Source organism: Bos mutus, chromosome 6, assembly GCF_027580195.1.
Source record: "Bos mutus isolate GX-2022 chromosome 6, NWIPB_WYAK_1.1, whole genome shotgun sequence".
NCBI classification, from domain to species: domain Eukaryota; kingdom Metazoa; phylum Chordata; class Mammalia; order Artiodactyla; family Bovidae; genus Bos; species Bos mutus.
The window spans coordinates 65997300-66017550 of NC_091622.1; the positions used below are offsets into that span (position 1 = coordinate 65997300).

The window sequence follows — 20251 nt, forward strand, 5'->3', positions numbered from 1 at the left end:
CTCTGTTTACTTAGCTATAAAATGGGAACAATATACCTGCCCTATCCCACTCAGCAGGCTGTTACAACTGCATAGAATTCAGAGATGTGTCCACAACTGGAAAATCACTGTGTGTGTATATTAGTCACTCAATCATGTCCAACTCATTGTGACCCCATGGACTGTAGCCCACCAGGCTCCTCTGTCCAGGCAAGACTACTGAAGTGGGTAGCCATTCCCTTCTGCAAGGGATCTTCCCATCCTAGAGTTCAAACTTGGGTCTCCCACATTGCAGATTCTTTACTGTCCGAGCCACCAGGGAAGTCCTATACAGGTGTGCAATATCAATATTACAGCATAGTTTAGGATTCAGTAGGCATATCACTTCTTATTTTCCCCAATCATTGTTTTATCACCATCATCAACACAAAATGTTATACAGACACATAAAGATTATACTGTTAAGAATGATACATTTAACAAAGTAGACAACGCAAAAATCTTCCTTCTAAAAGACTACAGTCTTAAATTTCTTTAACAAGTTGAATTTTTAGGAAGTCTTTTCCCGACTCCAGGGAGCTAACTCACTCTAGTCTCTGGAATCAAGGAACTAGAGGTAATGTTTTAGGGGGAAAAGTCAGTAAGATTTTATTATATTTTAAAATACATGTATCAAATACTTGATGCAAATCATGAACTTTATTAGTTTCTTCTTTCCATGTCAACTCACTATGAATGTTGCATTATACTTTTAAAAATCAATACTGACCCTATGACCTGGGTATACTAGTTTCATGCAATGAAATAGTTCTTAAACTGGTCATTGACTTTCAGTTTGGTAGTGGCTGTCATAGGGATTAGTATTACAAGAACAGATTTAGGATGGACATGACAGATGCTGAGAGAAGGAAGGAAAGAAGATGGCATGTAGCAGAATGAGGGACATGTGACAGTGAACAGTGGGTGAATCAATGAGATTTTAATATTTCCATTTACCTTTCTTTCTCCTTTGTGCATTATTTTTTAAAATACAGTTTTCAACCCAACATTCACAAAGCATCCCATTTTATGATTCACTCACGAACTATGTAAGGAGCCTGCAGCTTTGTCTTTTAAACCATCTGCTCTTTTCACCCCGTGGTTTATTGTATCACTGCCGTCATTGTGGGATACTAACAAGAGAATGGCATCTGTCATCTGTCTTCAACAGGAATCTTCACAGTGCATTCAGCTGAGCTGTGTTTTTCTGTTTCATAGGAATCACCACAGTGCTGACAATGACCACCATCAGCACTCACCTCAGGGAGACCCTGCCAAAGATTCCTTATGTCAAAGCGATTGACATTTACCTGATGGGTTGCTTCGTGTTTGTGTTCCTGGCTCTGCTGGAATATGCCTTTGTAAATTACATCTTTTTTGGAAAGGGCCCTCAGAAGAAAGGAGCTGGCAAACAAGACCAGAGCGCTAATGAGAAGAACAAACTGGAGATGAATAAAGTCCAGGTAATCTATGAAATAGGGCTTCCCTGGTAGCTCAGCTGGTAAAGAACACACCTTCCATGCAGAAGACCCTGGTTTGATTCCTGGGTAGGGATAACGGATAAGCTACCCACTCCAGTATTCATGGGCCCCCCCGCCCCCCGATGGCTCAGATGGTAAAGAATCCTCCTGCAATGCTGGAGACCTGGGCTCAATCCCTGGGTTGGGAAGATCCCCTGGAGGAGGGCATGGCAACCCACACAAGTATTCTTACCTGGAGAGTCCCCATGGACAGAGGAGCCTGGCAGGCTACAGTCCACGGAGTCGCAAAAAGTTAGACGCGACTGAGTGACTAAGCACAGCACAATCTATTAAATATGCCTAACAATCTTCTTCTGCAATTTAGCAGCAGTATGGTACTCAGAGCTCCCACAAGAAAATAAAATATCATAAAATACTAGTTTATCTTTAATAAGGCTCAAAGTACCCTTCATGTTGCATAACTGGAAACTGAGAATCGGAGATGTTAGGTGGAATTTTACATAGATGAATAACATACATGGGCCTGCAACTCAACTGCAAGTCCATGATTCCTTATTCTAAACTATATAGTTGTGAGACTATATGCAAAACAATTCCAGATCTACTTTATAAATAAATGAGAGAACTAAAGAAGTGAGAACAAACTCTTACTCCTAAGTGGCAATCAGGCACTACAGCACAGCGGTTACCACCACAGAATGGAATCAAACTGTGTGGGGTTAATTCCCAGCTCTGCCACTTACTGGCTTCAGAAAGTGAAAGCGGAGTTGCCCAGTCGTGTCTGACTCTCTGCGACCCCATGGACTATAGCCCACCAGGCTGCTCTGTCCATGGGATTTTCCAGGCAAGAGTACTGGAGTGGGGTGCCATTTCCTTCTCCAGGGGGATCTTCCTGACCCAGGGATTGAACCTGGGTCTCCCGCACTGTAGCCAGATGCTCTTACCATCTGAGCCACCAGGGAAGTCCGGTTACTGGCTTTAGAACTCCAGGCAAATCAACCTATGTTACTCCTTATCTAACTCCTGTTCCTAATGTTATCAACCAGAAAATGATGACTATAGTATACCTATCTCTCAGTTACCATAAGGACTAAATGAGTTTTGGTATTTTTTTTCAAAGTCTAGTATTTGATAATTTATATTCTAGTATTTTTAATGTCTAATCTAGTACACAGTAAATACTCAATAAGTATTAAAGCTCCAATATTTTGGCCACCTGATCCAAAGGGCTGACTCATTGGGAAAGGTCTTAAGGCTGAGAAAGATCAAGGGCAGGAGGAGAAGGCAGGGAGAGAGGATGAGATGGTTGGATAGCATCACCAACTCAACGGACAAGAGTTTGAGCAAACTCAGGGAAGTCTGGCATGCTGCAGTCCATGGGGCTGCAAATAGTCTGATACTAATGAGCAACTGAACAGCAACAATTATTATATTCAAGACACTTTGCTTTTCACTAGTAGATCCTATGACCTGTGCTCTCAGTGTGTAATTAAATTGAAAATAATGCTTTGTTTATTCCTTTGAAAAATCCCTAGTCCCTAGTCCCTACTTTCATGCCATTTATCACTAAAACCATTTGACAATATGTGCATTGAAATACTGGATCCATGACAAATTGTTTTGAAGATGACACACAGGGTGACAACTCAATATTCATTCACAGTTCTGAGCATTGAGGATACTGCTGTTAATGAAAGGAGTTTTTTCCTTGCCCTCCTGGAGTTTAGACGCTAACATGGGAAGACAGCCAGGAAGCAAACAACCAGCTATTGAGAGAATAATTTCAGGTAAAAGGAAGTGCTACAAAGAAAGTGGGCTTTCCTTGTGGCCCAGCTGGTAAAGAATCTGCCTGCAATGCAGGAGACCTGGGTTTGATCCCTGGGTTGGGAAGATCCCCCGGAGAAGGGAAAGTCTACCCACTCTAGTATTCTGGCCTGGAGAATTCCATGGACTGTATAGTCCATTGGGTCACCAAGAGTCAGACACAACCGAGTGACTCACTTTCACAAAGAAACTAAAACAGAGTAATGGGCAAGGGAATGTCAGGGGAGCATTGTCTTGAACAGGGGAATGTTCAAGGGAACAGGAAATATTGATCAGGTGATCCGGAAAACCTCTCAGGAATTACCAGTGGATCTGTCAGCTGGGTGATGAAAGTGGCATGTGCCATGTCCATTCTAGGCAAAGAATTGCATGATATGTAAAAGTACTGAAAGAAGACCAATGTAGCAAGAGCATAGTAAGTGAGGGAGAAATAAAGTAATATGTGCTGTGGCTGAAGAATCAGGCAGAAGTCAAATTACTAATCTTCAAGGTGCATCTTCATGCTCTTTAGTAGGATATCAAAATTTGACAATGTCAAGTAACTAGAAAATCATAAATGAAGAAAACCTACAGATTCAGCCAAATGGTCAAAATTCAAAGCAACACACTCAAATAAAATGTTGCTGCTGCTGAGTCACTTCAGTCGTGTCCGACTCTGTGCGACCCCATAGACGGCAGCCCACCAGGCTCCCCCGTCCCTGGGATTCTCCTGGCAAGAACACTGGAGTGGATTGCCATTTCCTTCTCCAATGCATGAAAGTGAAAAGTGAAAGTGAAGTCGCTCAGTCATGTCCGACCCTCATCAACCCCATGGACTGCAGCCTACGAGGCTCCTCCATCCATGGGATTTTCCAGGCAAGAGTACTGGAGTGGGGTGCCATTGCCTTCTTACTCCTGTGTAAAGCACTATGTTCAGTCCTACAAGGAAAGGGGTTGTCATGATCCTTGCCCTCAAGAATCTTCTGATCTGGCTGGAAAGAAAACTATGATTGAATTATAAAATAAGACAGGAGAGCATTTATCTTGGATATATCTGAAAGGAAAAGCTTCCTATTATCTGATTGTAGCCAGACCAGCTTTAGAAGTATCTTAGCAGTGGTTTTCAAAGCCACCTCTTTTCTACTCCCATTCCCAACTCAGTTACTTCTAATCTACTGGTTGGTCCTCTGCAGAGCTTGAAATGTGTGTGAACTGATTTATCATGAGTAAAAACTCTACATAGATAAAATGGTAGAGATTCCTTGGTAGGAATGTTCAGACGATATGAACAGGATGAACAGTCAAAGGTACATAGCATTTGGAGTAATAAAAAGAAGAAAACAAGGTCTTTCAATTGGCTAGAAAAGCAACATTCTCTAGAGAGAGTAACTAGATGGATAAGTCAAGCAACCTTAAGTCAGATTATTCAGATAAAAGAAAAATATTATAAAACGAACTTTAACCACACTCTGCCTTGATTCTATCCCAGGATATCAAAGAATTTTCTAAGGTGCTAAGGTTTCCCAGGTGGCTCAGGGGTAAAAAATCCACCTGCCATGTAGGAGATATGGATTCAGTCCCTGGGTTGGGAAAATGCCTTGGAGATGGACATGGCAACCCATTACAGTATTCTTGGCTGAGAAATCCCATGGACAGAGGAGCCTGGCAGGCTACAGTCCATATGGTCTCAAAAGAGTCTGACACAACACAGCAACTAAACAACAAACAGACAAATAAAGGCTGGCAGAAAGGCTCATATGCCATATCATATCTAGAGGTATAACATATATTGCTCTAAAGTGGATTTACTGACTACATAAGAAATAAGTAAAATGTTTCCATCTAACTGATCTTTATCTCATAAGCAGGTGTTTTGAGCAACACAGGGCTTAGACAAAGTAAGGTTTCATTGAATCTCAAATAAACAAATGTTTATTTGATTTTTAAATTGACTTTTTAAATTTAACTTCCAAGAGAAATAACAGAAAAATCCCTCAGTTGTCAGAAGACAAAACATGTAAAGAAAATAAAGATGTATTTTTACCTATGGAAAGCTAGACTTGGAATGCCATAGATGCTTTTCATAGAAACATAAGTAAACACATTTACGCCAAAATTCAAAAACAGATCATGTTAAGTAAGACATGGCAGAGTTGTTTAAATCAAATTGACTCTTTGACAGATTAAAAATCATAAATCCTGAGAAAAAATAACTTTTTTTTAATCTGCTTGAAGACATGAGAGAGTAACTGAAAACAAGCAAAAACTAGCAGAGAGTCAAACCCCAATGAAGGGAATCTCACTGTGTAAATAGTGTTTATACAGCTTCCTCCCTGAGGGCTACTCCCCAGTATGGAAGATGCAGAGCAGGGAAATATCAGCAAAAAAAAGTGCAGTTTTGTTGATCTGATAAATCAGAGCATGGAGTTTGATGCTTCCAGAGTTCCTAGAAATTTTAGGAGGAAGTGAAGCCACAAGAGAAACTCAAAATCTAAGTATAAACTTCCCATGAGTCCTTGGTTAATCCTTGAATTACAAATATAGGTAAAATGCCAAGAATGCCAGAGAGGAAAAAAAGCAGCTGAAAGGCTAGGAGATGGGGACAGATGAACAGAGATTTCAGCTGTTATCTGCCGTATGGAAGTCAGGTTGGAGTCTGAATCCAGCCATTTAGGGCAGGTTGGTAAATACATTAAGTTTTCCATTAAAACCCCTAAAAAGATCACACATTAGAAGACTAAGTCACTAGAATAAGAAATTCCCTTTGAGTTAAGGGAAAAACTAAAATAGACTCAGCCTAACAACATATAAAACCAAGTCTGCACATTCTAGGGGATCTGTTAGTAATTTAACTTAATTTCAAAACAAAACTCAGGATTTGTCAGGGAAGATAACAAAATCCAGTCTCTACGGTATATCACCAACATGTCTAGTTTAATAATAAAAGATTTCTGGACATGAGAAGAAATAGGAAAAAAAAATGCCCATAGTCAAGAGAAAGAAACTTAGTCAATAAAACATCCTGCAAAAATCTCAGATGTTGGGTTAAAAATAATGGTTATAATTAATAATAATAACTATAATTAATATATTTAGAAGTTCATTGGAAATAGCCAAAATATCCTATAAAAGCTAAGTAGTGTGGTAAAGAACCCACCTGCCAATGCAGGAGATGCAAGAGATGTGTGTTCGATCCCTGGGTCAGGAAGATCCCCTGGAGGAGGGCATGGCAACCCACTCCGGTATTCTTGCCTAGAGAATTCCAAGGACACAGGTGCCTGGTGGGCTACAGTCCATAGGGTCACAAAGAGTTGGACACTGAACAACTTAGCATGCATACAGGTGAATGGTTAAACAAACTATTATACATTCACACTGTAAAGTAATAGCCCAATAAAAAGTAAGAATCATTGATACAGGCAACAACTTGGCTAGATCTCAAGGGCATTATGCCAAGTGAAAAAAGCCAATCTCAAAAGATCATATATGTATGATTGTATTTATATAATGCTTCTGAAATGACAACATTATAGAGATGAAGAACAGATTAGTGGTTTCCAGAACTTAGTGACAGTGGTGGGGAGGGGTCAGTGGATGTGACTGATTATAAAGTGGGAGCAGGAGGGAAACCTTCACAGTGGTAGAAGACTTTGTATCTTGGTTGCAGTCGTGGTTACATGGAACTAATGTGTAGTAAAATTACATAGAACTATACATACTTTATATTCATATCAGTTTCCTGGTTTTGATATTGTACAACAGTAAGATGTGCTCAGTGGGAGAAACTGGGAGAAGAATACATGGGCTCTCTCTGTGCTATCTTTGCAACTTTCCAGAAATCTACATAATTTCAAAATTAAAAGTTTAAAATAAGGGCCATAGGAAAAGTTTAACATAATACATGAAGAGATGAAAAGTATTAATTTCTCAGACTCTTTTGTGACTCCATGGACTGTAACCCGCCAGGCTCCCCTGTCCATGGAATTTTCAAGGCAAGAATACTGGAGTGGGTTGCCATGCCCTTCTCCAAGGGATCTTCCCAACCCAAGGATCGAACCCAGCTCTCCTACATTGTAGGCAGATTCTTTACTGTCTGAACCAAATAAAGAGATGGGAAGTATCCAGGTAGGAATTAGTTTATATTGGTGCCCTTGTGATTTGTTTTCATGACATTCTATACTTTTCCACCTTAAGACTTACCACAATATTGAGTATGTGTATAATTAATTGGAGAAGGCAATGGCACCCCACTCCAGTACTCTTGCCTGGAAAATCCCATGGACGGAGGAGCCTGGTGGGCTGCAGTCCATGGGGTCACTAAGAGTCGGACACAACTGAGTGACTTCACTTTCACTTTTCACTTTCATGCATTGGAGAAGGAAATGGCAACCCACTCCAGTGTTCTTGCCTGGAGAATCCCAGGGATGGGGGAGCCTCGTGGGCTGACATCTCTGGGGTCACACAGAGTCAGACACGACTGAAGTGACTTAGCAACAGCAGCAGTATAATTAATTCATTTGTATAATTATTTTTATAACCTCTGTCTCTTTATTAGACTCCAAGCTTCCCCAGGATAGACACTAGGGTCCAGTCTACTATGTTTATTGTTCTTTCCTCAGTGACTAGAATTGAGAAAATACCAAATAAGTACTTTTTGAATGAATGACTGACTGCCAGAGAAGACTTTTCCAGTCAAGATGAGTTCTTAGTTACCACACAGGGTACTGAGTGTTATATCATAATGTTTTATAAAGTTCTTATGTGTTTATAATAAGCAAGAAAAAGACACTATCTATGGTTCATTTTAGCTTCTACTCCAGACTTACTTACTGTTTCTATCAGTTTGATTTTTAACATTTCTTCAAGTGTACTTTCTATCAACCTCTGCTATTCTTTCTGAATCACAGCGATATAACATCAGAAAAATAGAATCTTCAAAGGAGTGTTATGGATAAGATTTTATAAACTTCTTCAGATTTAAGTGGAATAATATTAGGCCAGTACTATCCCAAGGAAATTATAGGCATCCCTGTGGCTACTTGGGTTTTCCAGTTCCTAACTTCCTTGTCCTCTTCTAAAATGGGCACAGGCAGACAGTGTGTCAGTAACAAAGCAAGTCTGTTCAGTGCATCATCTCCAGCAGTGATGTTAATAATACAACCTGAATGGTATTTTAAAATGTTACCCCCTGGTTAAATTTAAAAAATAGAAAATATTAGATTTTTCCTTTAATATAATGGTTGAATGATCTCCCCCTTTCCTTTTGCTACTGCTGCTGCTGCTAAGTCGCTTCAGTCGTGCCCGACTCTGTGCAACCCCATAGACGGCAGCCCACCAGGCTCCCTCGTCCCTGGGATTCTCCAGGCAAGAACACTGGAGTGGGTTGCCATTTCCTTCTCCAATGCATGAAAGTGAAAAGTGAAAGTGAAGTCACTCAGTTGTGTCCAACTCCTAGTGACCCCATGGACTGCAGCCTACCAGGCTCCTCCACCCATGGGACTTTCCAGCCAAGAGTACTGGAGTGGGGTGCCATTGCCTTCACCCCCTTTCCTTTTAGATGCTTATAAACAGTTGCATTCAAATTAAATATATATTTTAGTCCCAGACAATTTTTATTTAAGGGATCCCTAATAATGGCCTTGGTACCCTAGAGCATTGACAGGCATTGATCATTTATCACACATTACTGTCAGAGTTATGGCTGGGCAGTACTGTCAAGGAGTATCTGTATTGAAGCTTCAGAAGTACTTGCTTTATCTTGATTTATATCTCTACCACTGAACTTAAGGATCTTTTCATATGAGTACAGATGCTCAATCCAGACATTAGGAGAGTTTCAACATGTTAGGTGATAAAGACTGCAGATTCATAAACCCCTCAGGCATCATTTGAAATAAGAGATGGTATTTAGAGTTTTGAAGGATAGATTTCTCAGTACAAAGAAGTTGTAAGTAAACTACTTCAGAGCCACTTTTACACTAACTTGGAACAAATACGGTTATATTGCTAGCCACAATGCCCATTTGCAAATAAACCCACCCAAGATGGAATGATTGCATGGGTGGTCTTTGATCAAAAACTGATTCAGAATCATTCTAAGCCATGGAGGACACTAGTGGAATCTGCCAGAGTCTTGCCCAATGGGTAGGTGGAACTCTAGTCAAGAAAGAATTTTTCCCTTCACAGTCAGATGTTGATACTGTAATCTGGCTTCTTTCCTCCCATTCCTATTCTCTACAGTTAATCCTCCCATTCCTATTCTCTACAGTTAATCTATACTTTCAGACCACTTTCTAAATGTAAATAAGCTCTGTACTGTGATTAATTCCAGAATATAAAATGCATGTGAAAACAGGCTTCATAAAGGTAAACAGCTCTCCTTGGACCAGTTTTATATGCATATATTAGCCTTTGAGCCAGGGCCCCACCCCACATCACTGCCTTGCCCTCAGCCTTCAATGAAAATTTAACTATTCCAATTTAGCATCTTGGATTCTAGAGAAATCCAGACAAGGCCTTTGATTTCTGACAGTTCGTATTAACAGTTCACTAACTTCTTTAGCCCTCAGACCCCTGCCCAAATCTGGTGTGGTCCATACTTTGTTCTCTAGTCTTGACTTGACATACCTAATCACCAGATCCTTCAGCAGTTTAACAGTCTAATTTTCTCCAGAAATCTCAAAATCTCTCTCTCACACACACCTTCTTTCTGGCATCTAGCCTCTAATTTCTTCTATACTCAAACAGCTAGGATTCTTCTGTGAATGAGAGAGAACTCTAACTTACTGGCTTAAGAAAATCTAACTGGCTAAAAAATAAATAAAAAGAGGTCAGAGGACTTTGGGGGCCCACACAACTGGAAGGTCCAGCAAAGGTTTTAATTTTACATGTGGCTAAGTCCAGATGTTCAAACAATGTCATCAGAGAGCATATCTCCTCCTATCTTAATATTTCTTTCCTTTATGTTACTTTTATTTTAGTAGATCCTTCTTTCATGGTGCCCCCAAAGTTTATAGTATCAAAGATCTTCAACCTCAATGCAAAAGTACTTTCTTATACCAAATAGTTTCAACCAAAAACAAAGTTCCAGGATTAAGTCTTTTGGGACCAACTTGAGTCATATTCTCATGCAGAAATCGATCCCTCTGACCAGGAAGATAGAAAACGAAATACCCAGGCTAGGTCACAGGTCTGTCCCTAGAGCCTAGAAGATGCAGTCAGGCCCTCCACAGTCACACGCAACAAGTGACCGTCCAGGCAGTGTAGTCAGAGGAAGGTGGAAAGGACTCAGGTCAAACCTACAGGCAGCCAGCAGCCCCATCCAGACCCTTTGCCTAAAGAAAATACCCAGACACCTCAACATGGAGTCCAAGGCCCACAGTGATCTCCTTCTGCTTTCCTTCTCTGCCATACTTCTCTTTCCTCTTCTTTTCACCAACACACTCTTTGCTCCAGAAGAACAGCTCACAGTTTTTCCTAAATGCCTTGTTTTCACTCTTCGGAATCTCTTCGTGTCTTGCTCCCTAGTGAACTCCTGGCTGAGGGTTTTCCTCATTCCTCAGGCTGAGTTGGTTCTCCTCTCCTATCTTTCCACTGCACTTTATGCTTAGCTATTTTTAAAAACAAATATGTTTTAAAACATATATTTTATGTAATGACTTTCTACTATATGAATACTCTGTGCATTGGGGATATAGTCAGCAATGAATAAAACAGAAGCTTACATTTGGATGAGGGAGATAGGTAATCTCACACACACAACTATATCACCCATCAACAATGAACACTGCTGCTGTTGCTGCTGCTAAGTCGCTTAAGTCGTGTCCAACTCTATGCGACCCCATAGACAGCAGCCCACCAGGCTCCCCCATCCCTGGGATTCTCCAGGCAAGAACACTGGAGTGGGTTGCCATTTCCTTCTCCAGTGCATGAAAGTGAAAAGTGAAAGTGAAGTCGCTCAGTCAGGTCCAACTCTTAGCTACCCCATGGACTGTAGCCCACCAGACTCCTCCATCCATGAGATTTTCCAGGCAAGAGTACTGGAGTGGGGTGCCATTGCCTTCTCCGAGAGCCGCTGCTGCTGAGTCACTTCAGTCGTGTCCGACTCTGTGCAACCCCACAGACGGCAGCCCACCAGGATGCCCCGTCCCTGGGATTCTCCAGGCAAGAACACTGGAGTGGGTTGCCATTTCCTTAAAAACACACATAATGCCAGGTAATAATAAATGCATAAAGAAAAAAAAAGTAGGCCTTGATGCAGATACTATGTCTTCTATCTTTGATATTCCAGTGCTTGTCACTGAACCTGCACAAAATAGGCATTTAAATGACTTTTAAAATAATAAGCGAACTAATAAATTTATTTTAAAACCAAACAGGCATGACCTTAGAATTCATGTGTAATTGGTAACTTTTTTCCTGTTATATTCCAATGATTACAAAAACAAAAATTAACCCTTTCCCAATATGAGCACTACTTGGCACTTTGTAGAATTATATATATATATATATATAATATTTTAATGAAGGACCTTTATTCTAATGAGGAACTTAGTGGTAACAATAATGTATGGTATCAGTGGATAGTGTGGACCTGTGTTGATACTTTAAGTGGCCCTAACAAATCTTTTCCTAGCAATTTCCTTCTCCTGAAGTCCTTATTTAGAATCCAAGCTGATTGATAACTCCTCACTGCCTTTCTTCCATTGTCCTCTCTGATTGGGAGGAATAAAGTGGAGAAGTGGTGGGCTGATTGCCTTAGGCAGCCTTGGCTAATGCAGGAAGAACATTCTATCTGATGAGATGCAGTAACAAGGACTTATCCACTTAGATGTCATATCCACAAATCCCAAGATGTTCACACACATGGATATTACACACTCTAAATATCTCCTTTACAGCTGTGTGAGAAACAATTATTACTCTGGCCAAAATCACTTAATCACTCTCTTCTATACCGGAAGAGTAAAATACTATCCTTGACATTTTTAATGAATATCTAAAGGGGGTTCACTGAAGATGAATAAAAAAAAAATGGCCCTTATTTGCATCATTTGAAATTGGCTGAATTTGCTGGTTATAAATAATTTTATATTTAATTGTAAAAAGCAATCATCTCAAATATTGGGCTCCCTAAGCAATCAGTGAACACTTTATCTAGGTATAAAATGCTTCCATGTATAAAACAGTTTATACTTTCTTGTTTCCATTATTTTCCACTCAAAGCTCAATAAATTCCCACTAACATCAATTTAGGAAATCAATCCCCAACCTTCATATCACATATCCCTCAGGCTTGAACCATGTGTGTATGCTGCATGCATATCTGCATGCTAAGTCACTTCAGTCATGTTCAACTCTTTGCGACCCTTGGACTGTAGCCTACCAGGCTCCTCTGTCCATGGGATTCTCAGGTAAGAATACTGGAGTGGGTTTCCATACCCTCCTCCAGGGGATCTTCCCAACCCTGGGATTAACCCGTATCTCTTACATCTCCTGCATTGGCAGATGGGTTCTTTACCCCTGGTGCCACCTGGGAAGCCCACTGAACCATGCATATTTGTAATTAATTCCTGGTCACCTGGAAATAAAATAGCTTCTGTGGATTATCTATCTGCCAAGACTTCCACTAAAGCCAGGTACACAAGAGCTAACTAGGACCCTTGAAATATGTGTGTGAGATGCAGATTCGAAAAGTCTTAGTCTAAACCAAAATGAGCTCAAACTCATAAATTTTAGCAAGTTTCCCAATGGATTTGGATACACAGTAATGTCTGAGAACTACTACTCTAGAGATTCTAGCCACTCAGGTATCCTTAGCCACTGAACTCAGAACTCAGAGAGTTTCTCATTAATTACCCAGCCCCTCCTTAGGACTATCTAAGGTTCTGTTCTGAAAAAGCAAGGAGGATATACAGTAATTACCAATAGCAACAAAAAAGCAGCTGTTCTCCTGGAGCTTACATTTCAACTGAGATTACTGACAAATGTGTAAATAAATGCATGATATAATGGCAGATAATTATGGTGAAGAAAATGATGCAAAGCTAGCCAGGTAGCAATCTAAGCAACAGCATGCCAGGAGGGAGGAACAGCAGGTGACAATTGCCTGAGGATGTAGGAGCATAAATGGCAGCCAACCAAAGGCCAACGTGGCTGGAACAGAGAGCTAAGAAGCAGAGTAGCAGGAAATGAGGACAGAGGTACCTCTAGTAGCCAAGTCACATGGTGATTTGTGGATTTGGATGAGAAAATTGGCTTTTATTCCATGACTTGGGAAATTGCTGGTGCTGCTAAGTCGCTTCAGTCGTGTCCAACTCTGTGCGACCCCATAGACGGCAGCCCATCAGGCTCCACCGTCCCTGGGATTCTCCAGGCAAGAACACTGGAAGTTGCTAGAAGATTCAAATAGAAGACAAGTTTTGTTTTACATTTGAAAGGATCACTCCAGCTGCTTTGTAGAGAAAAGACCACAGGGTTTTGGTCCTAGAAAAAGGGAAGATAAATTATGTGGCCAGAGGTGATGTGGAGAAGTGATCAGAATCAGGATGCATTTAAAAGCAGACCCATTACAACCTGTTCATACACTGGATGGGAGAAACAAGGGAAAGAAAGGAATTGAGAATAAAATTTATCAACTGAGTAATGTTCTGGAAAATTTGCCAATTGTTTCATTTGATCCTGATCTTTTCCTTTCTCCATTTCCCGAATTACATAATGTTTAGATTTATGTAGGTTCATACCTAACCTTCTATTGCTTCTTGAAATCATATTTCCACTTCTGCCACTATATCATTAGAAGAAGCAAAGAGATATGCAGATCATCTCCAGCAAATCTCCCATCCCCCAGCTCCCCTCAAAGAAAAAATGTTACAGGAATTTGAGACCAAAGAACTGGGGCTTGGCAGCTCTGTTAAGAGCTAATGGCTGACAGCGATATCATAAATGCGGTTCATTATATGTGCAGGGTCAGCAATGGAGGGTGTGGCTGTGTGGCTCTCCATGCTCTGCAGGCGAAGGCAGCCGAGCACGCTGGACAGTTTCATTCAATCGACTGTAGGCTTCCAGTGGGCAGCCCACTCTGTGGCCAGCATCACTTCTCTTGGCCTCCTCCCCTGTACTTCAGAACCTCTCAGTAAATGGAAACCTAATTGAATTGGTTAACAGTAAGGAAATCACTTTCTGTTTGCAAAGTAGATTGAACCTGGAGATATTTCTTAAAGGAGCTTTTAAAATTGCCAGTGAAAGCAAGATTATACTTTATTCCAACTACACTGTAATGAGCTCAGTTATTGAAAATATCCTGAACAGTTCAATTCAGTGAGTGGCAACGTTTTTAACAGACCAAGGGACTCTTTTGGAATTTGGGGGGCAGAAAGAAGCAGAGGGTGAATGAGATGAAAGGGGTGGGATAAAGGTTAAACCCAAACTAGAAAATGAATGTGTACATTCACTTGGGGTTTCTGCTGAGAGAAGAAACACAGCCAGCATGTCAGTGTTTCCTGGGCTATAGTGCCTCCTGACTTTTGTCATCCTTTTCGTATCAGTCAGGGTTTTCCAGAGAATTGGAACCAATAGAAACAGAACCAACATACTTGCAAAAAGAGATTTACTTTAAGGAACTGGCTCATGAAATTGTGGAGATTGGAAAGTCCGAAAACAGGACAGTGTGCTGAAAACTCAAGCGGGATTTCTGTTTCAGGTTTGAGACAGAATTTCTACTCTGGGAAACTTCCATTTTCACTCTTGAAACTTTTAAGGGATAGGATAAGCCCACCCAGATCATCAAGCTGAATCTCCTTATTTAACAGTAGTTGGTTGAAAATGTCAATCACATTTACAAAATACATTCACAGCAACATCTAGACAAGTGCTTGACCAAATAACTGGGCACAACCTAGATAGCATGTTAAAAAGCAGAGATAGTACTTTGCCAACAAAGGTCCATCTAGTCAAGGCTATGGTTTTTCCAGTGGTCATGTATGGATGTGAAAGTTGGACTGTGAAGAAAGCTGAGCGCCAAAGAATTGATGCTTTTGAACTGCGGTGTTGGAGAATACTCTTGAGAGTCCCTTGGACTGCAAGGAGATCCAACCAGTCCATCCTAAAGGAGATCAGTCCTGGGTGTTCATTGGAAGGACTGATGCTAAAGCTGAAACTCCAATACTTTGGCCACCTCATGTGAAGAGTTGACTCATTGGAAAAGACTGATGCTGGGAGGGATTGGGGGTAGGAGGAGAAGGGGATTACAGAGAATGAGATGGCTGGATGGCATCACTGACTCGATGGACATGAGTTTGAGTAAACTCCGGGAGTTGGTGATAGACAGGGAGGCCTGGTGTGCTGTGATTCATGGTGTCACAAAGAGTCAGACATGACTGAGTGACTGAACTGAACTGAACTGATAGACTGATCAAGTTGACACATAAAATTAACCATCATTCCCCCTTATCCCCTTTACTATCATCCATTCATTCAGTAGATATTTACTGACCATGCATGTAAGTGCCAAGCCCTTTTCTCAAGTCTAGAGAAACAGTGAATAAGACAAAGTCCCTGCCCTCCTGGAGTGATATTCTAGTGGGACACTGGGTGGGGGGAACCAAGAAAAGAGAGAATCAAGAGTTCTGCTCTAGCCTGAGATGCCTTTGAAAGTGAGAGTGGAAGTCGCTCAGTCATATCCGACTCTTTGCGACCCCATGGACTATAGAATTCTTCAAGCCAGGGTACTGGAGTGGGTAGACTTTCTGTCTCCAGGGGATCTTCCCAACCCAGGGATCAAATCCAGGTCTCCTGCATTGCAGGTGGATTCTTTACCAGGTGAGCTACCAGAGAAGCCCAAGAATACTGGAGTGGGTAGCCTATCCCTTCTCCAGTGGGTCTTCCTGACTCAGGAATTGAACCAGGGTCTCCTGCATTGCAGGTGGATTCTTTACCAGCTGAGTTATCAGGGAGACCCTTTAAACATACATAAGCTGCACTATGAGGAGGCCTTGCAACCCATTCCAGGATTCTTGCCTGGAGAATCCCATGGACAGAGGAGCCTGGGCTACAGCCCATGGTGTTGGACACGACTGAGCAACTACCATTTTCACTTCACAGGAGATGGGGGCCAGTCACAGGGTTTGTAAAGGAGAATACAAGATTAAGGAGAGTTATTAGTAACAATTTTTAAATTCTAAAATGTGGGATGTGATGCTCTATTGCTTGTGGAGGAACTGATTCCTCCATCAGTGTCTGGAATAGTGCCCAACACAAAGTAGGCACTCAATAAACATTTATTAGATAAAGAGCACAGTAATGTTGATTTAACTATATAGTAATGAAATCTGCTTTCAATGGGTAGCTACAGAAATGGACTCAATACTTTATATGTCAAACCACTTAAAGCTATGATTTCTAGCCGATAACAGAATACTTAAGGGATATGTACAAACTAATAAGCCTCGTGCAATTTAAGTGTTAATACCTTTGAGTTTGCACCAAGGTTAACAAAATATCTTAATAAAATTGTACCTTGTTTGCAGTGACTTGTGCTTAATGAGCTTTGGAGAAGGCAATGGCACCCCACTCCAGTACTCTTGCCTGGAAAATCCCATGGATGGAGGAGCCTGGTAGGCTGCAGTCCACGGGGTCACTAGGAGTTGGACACGACTGCGACTTCACTATCACTTTTCACTTTTCACTTTCATGCATTGGAGAAGAAAATGACAACCCACTCCAGTGTTCTTGCCTGGAGAATCCCAGAGATGGGGGAGCCCAGTGGGCTGCCGTCTCTAGGGTCACACAGAGTCACACAGAGTCTCTAGGACACAACTGAAGCGACTTAGCAGCAGCAGCAGCAACAGCAGCAGTGCTTAATGAGCAGCATCTGTATGCTTCACTGGCTGATTCTAAATTCTAGAAACTTGTTTACTTTAAAGGGATTTCATAATAATGTAACTTAATGATGCATACAATACAAATCAAGTGATTCCATTTTACAAAAAAAAATTTTTTTTAGAATGCTGTGTCTTCTGCCTGGAATATTCTCCATAATCAAAGTCTGTCAAAAATTAGAAACAAGCCATGAGATAACCTAGTGAAAACCTCTCATTTATGGATGAGGAAACTGAGTTAATAACAAAACCAAGATGAGAACAGTTTTCAGCTTCTAGTCCTTTGTTCTGTCCTCTCCCCACCTTCTAGATTCAATACAAGCCCCAGGTCCTCATGAAGCCTTCTGTGAACCCCAACATTTCTCACTTGTATGAACCCCTAATCATGGTCTATTCTATACCATTGAGCATTTGCTTAAAAACTTTTGTCACTCTCAATATTATGTCTTATTCTTGTATCTCTAAGGAGATTATTATCTCAAGGACAAAATGCATGTTTGATGATTCTCTTGACTGTTTCACAATCAAATCACATGCATTACCTTATTTTCTAATGTACTTGTCCCTTCTTTAATGAATCCAAGATTTTTCTGTTTGTCACTTCAACCCTGCTATCCTCTTTAGTATCAGAAACTTCCACATGCATGACTTTTTCAACCATACATTTGCACTATATTATATATATATGTGTGTGTGTGTGTGTATGTATACACACATCCTTGACACCTAGCACTATAGCTGGCACATAGTAAGCAATCAATAAAGGTTGGGAGAAAGGGGGAGAGAGAGCATTCTTGAGGTTACTATCACAGCTACACAGAGGAAGTAAAATTTAAATTGAGCCTTGAAGAAAGCAGAGTTGGACACGATTTTGTGACTGAACAACAACAACAATCTGTGAAGAGGAGAAAAAAATGTTTGAGATAAAGAGTATTCTATGTTTTAACACTAGATTGGTTGCTTATTTTTTGTTAAATCTTAGGCAATTTACTTAACCTGAGTCTCAGTTTCCCCATCTGCTGAACTAGGAAAATGTTATATATTTCATAGTATTTTGAAAAATACTGAGATAAGTTACACAGTAGGATTTAACAAATAATAGTTACTAACAACAATATCAAAACATAATAATAATTCCTTGAATAAAGAAACCAATAGATGTTCTGGGTGAGGCATAGTGGGGAGCCTCATTATACTACAGCAAAATGCTTCACAGAGAGAAGTGATGACAGATGAGAATGAGAGTGAAACAGAGACCAGATTCAATCACCATTTCTCTTTCCAGCCAACTAAAAGCTTAAATCTATCAACTGCATTACTAAATTCACTGCAGGATGTGATGATGGTCAAGGACTGTGAAGTGGTTCATACTCAGCAAAAACCACATGAACTTTGAATCAGACAAAACATGGGTTGTAATCTAAGGTCTGGCACCTACCAGGGTGTAAACTTGAGACTGTTGTTGTTGTAAGATTAAATGAGTAATATACGTGAAGCATCTACTATAATGCTAAGCACATCAGTTCAGTTCAGATTAGTCACTCAGTCGTGTCCAACTCTTTGCGACCCCATGAATCGCAGCACGCCAGGCTTCCCTGTCCCTCACTAACTCCCGGAGTTCACTCAGACTCATGTCCATCAAGTCAATGATGCCATGCAGCCATCTCATCCTCTGTCGTCCCCTTCTCCTCCTGCCCCCAATCCCTCCCAGCTTCAGAATCTTTTCCAATGAGTCAACTCTTCGCAAGAGGTAGCCAAAGTACTGGAGTTTCAGCTTTAGCATCATTCCTTCCAAAGAAATCCCAGGGCTGATCTCCTTCAGAATGGACTGGTTGGATCTCCTTGCAGTCCAAGGGACTCTCAAGAGTCTTCTCCAACACCACAGTTCAAAAGCATCAATTCTTCAGCACTCAGCCTTCTTCACAGTTCAACTCTCACATCCATACATGACCACAGGAAAAACCATAGCCTTGACTAGACGGACCTTTGTTGGCAAAGGAATGTCTCTGCTTTTGAATATGCTATCTAGGTTGGACACAACTTTCCTTCCAAGGAGTAAGCGTCTTTTAATTTTATGGCTGCAGTCACCATCTGCAGTGATTTTGGAGCCCCAAAAAATAAAGTCTGACACTGTTTCCCCATCTATTTCCCATGAAGTGGTGGGACCGGATGCCATGATCTTCGTTTTCTGAATGTTGAGCTTTAAGCCAACTTTTTCACTCTCCACTTTCACCTTCATCAAGAGGCTTTTTAGTTCCTCTTCACTTTCCGCCATAAGGGTGGTATCATCTGCATATCTTAGGTTATTGATATTTCTCCCGGCACATGGTGGACACAATAAATCTTAGTTATCTTGTCTGTGATAAACCACGATCACATCTCACCTTCTGTACTTTTCTTTCTCCTGTTTGTCTCTGCCTCTTCCCAAGGTTTTCTCTATCTCTTTCTTCATCACCAGGTTCGCTGCTTGCCTACTAAAACCTTTCAACAGTGTTTACTGAGATCAATGTCATTGATAGAGCATTTATAGAGCACTGATTGTAAGTCAGGCACTGTGCTAATAACTCTAAATTTAGAGTTTTTATTTATTTACTTATTTAATTTATTTACCTGCTATATTGTCCTTGGAGGTACTTTAGACTCATCTGCATGAATGAGCCATGTCCCCTTCAGGTAAGTTAGTTTTCAAGTACATCAGCTTAAAGTTAAAGCCACAACATGTTAGGCCAAAGGTACTCACAATTCTTGTAGTTTCAAAAGTGTGTGTCTGGGCATAGCATAGAGAAAAACCAGGAAACCTGGATGAGGTATCAGTGGAATGCTAGGAAGCAACAATGAACAACAGTGGAAAGATAAAAGTAAAGTATAGCCAGGCATGTCCTTTTGACCAGTGAATTCATTCTACTTCTGGCAATTTAGTCTGAGGAAATAACAATGGGTATGAACAAAGATTTAGCTAAAAGGTGTTCTTTGCAGGCTTACTTTTATTTATTCATGTTTTATTGGCATATAACTGCTTTACAGTGTTGTATTGGTTTCTGCTGCACAACCCTGTGAATCAGTTAAATGTAT

At 40.7% G+C, this 20251-nt stretch overlaps 1 protein-coding gene across 1 annotated transcript in view; it reads left to right on the plus strand.

Annotated features, from left to right (window-relative positions):
• GABRB1 (gamma-aminobutyric acid type A receptor subunit beta1) overlaps positions 1-20251 on the plus strand; it is a 469841-nt gene that overhangs the window by 434435 nt on the left and 15155 nt on the right. The window contains exon 8 of the mRNA XM_070372349.1: positions 1237-1481. Coding sequence (XP_070228450.1) covers positions 1237-1481 — 245 coding nt within the window. The remainder of the gene's footprint in view (positions 1-1236; positions 1482-20251) is intronic.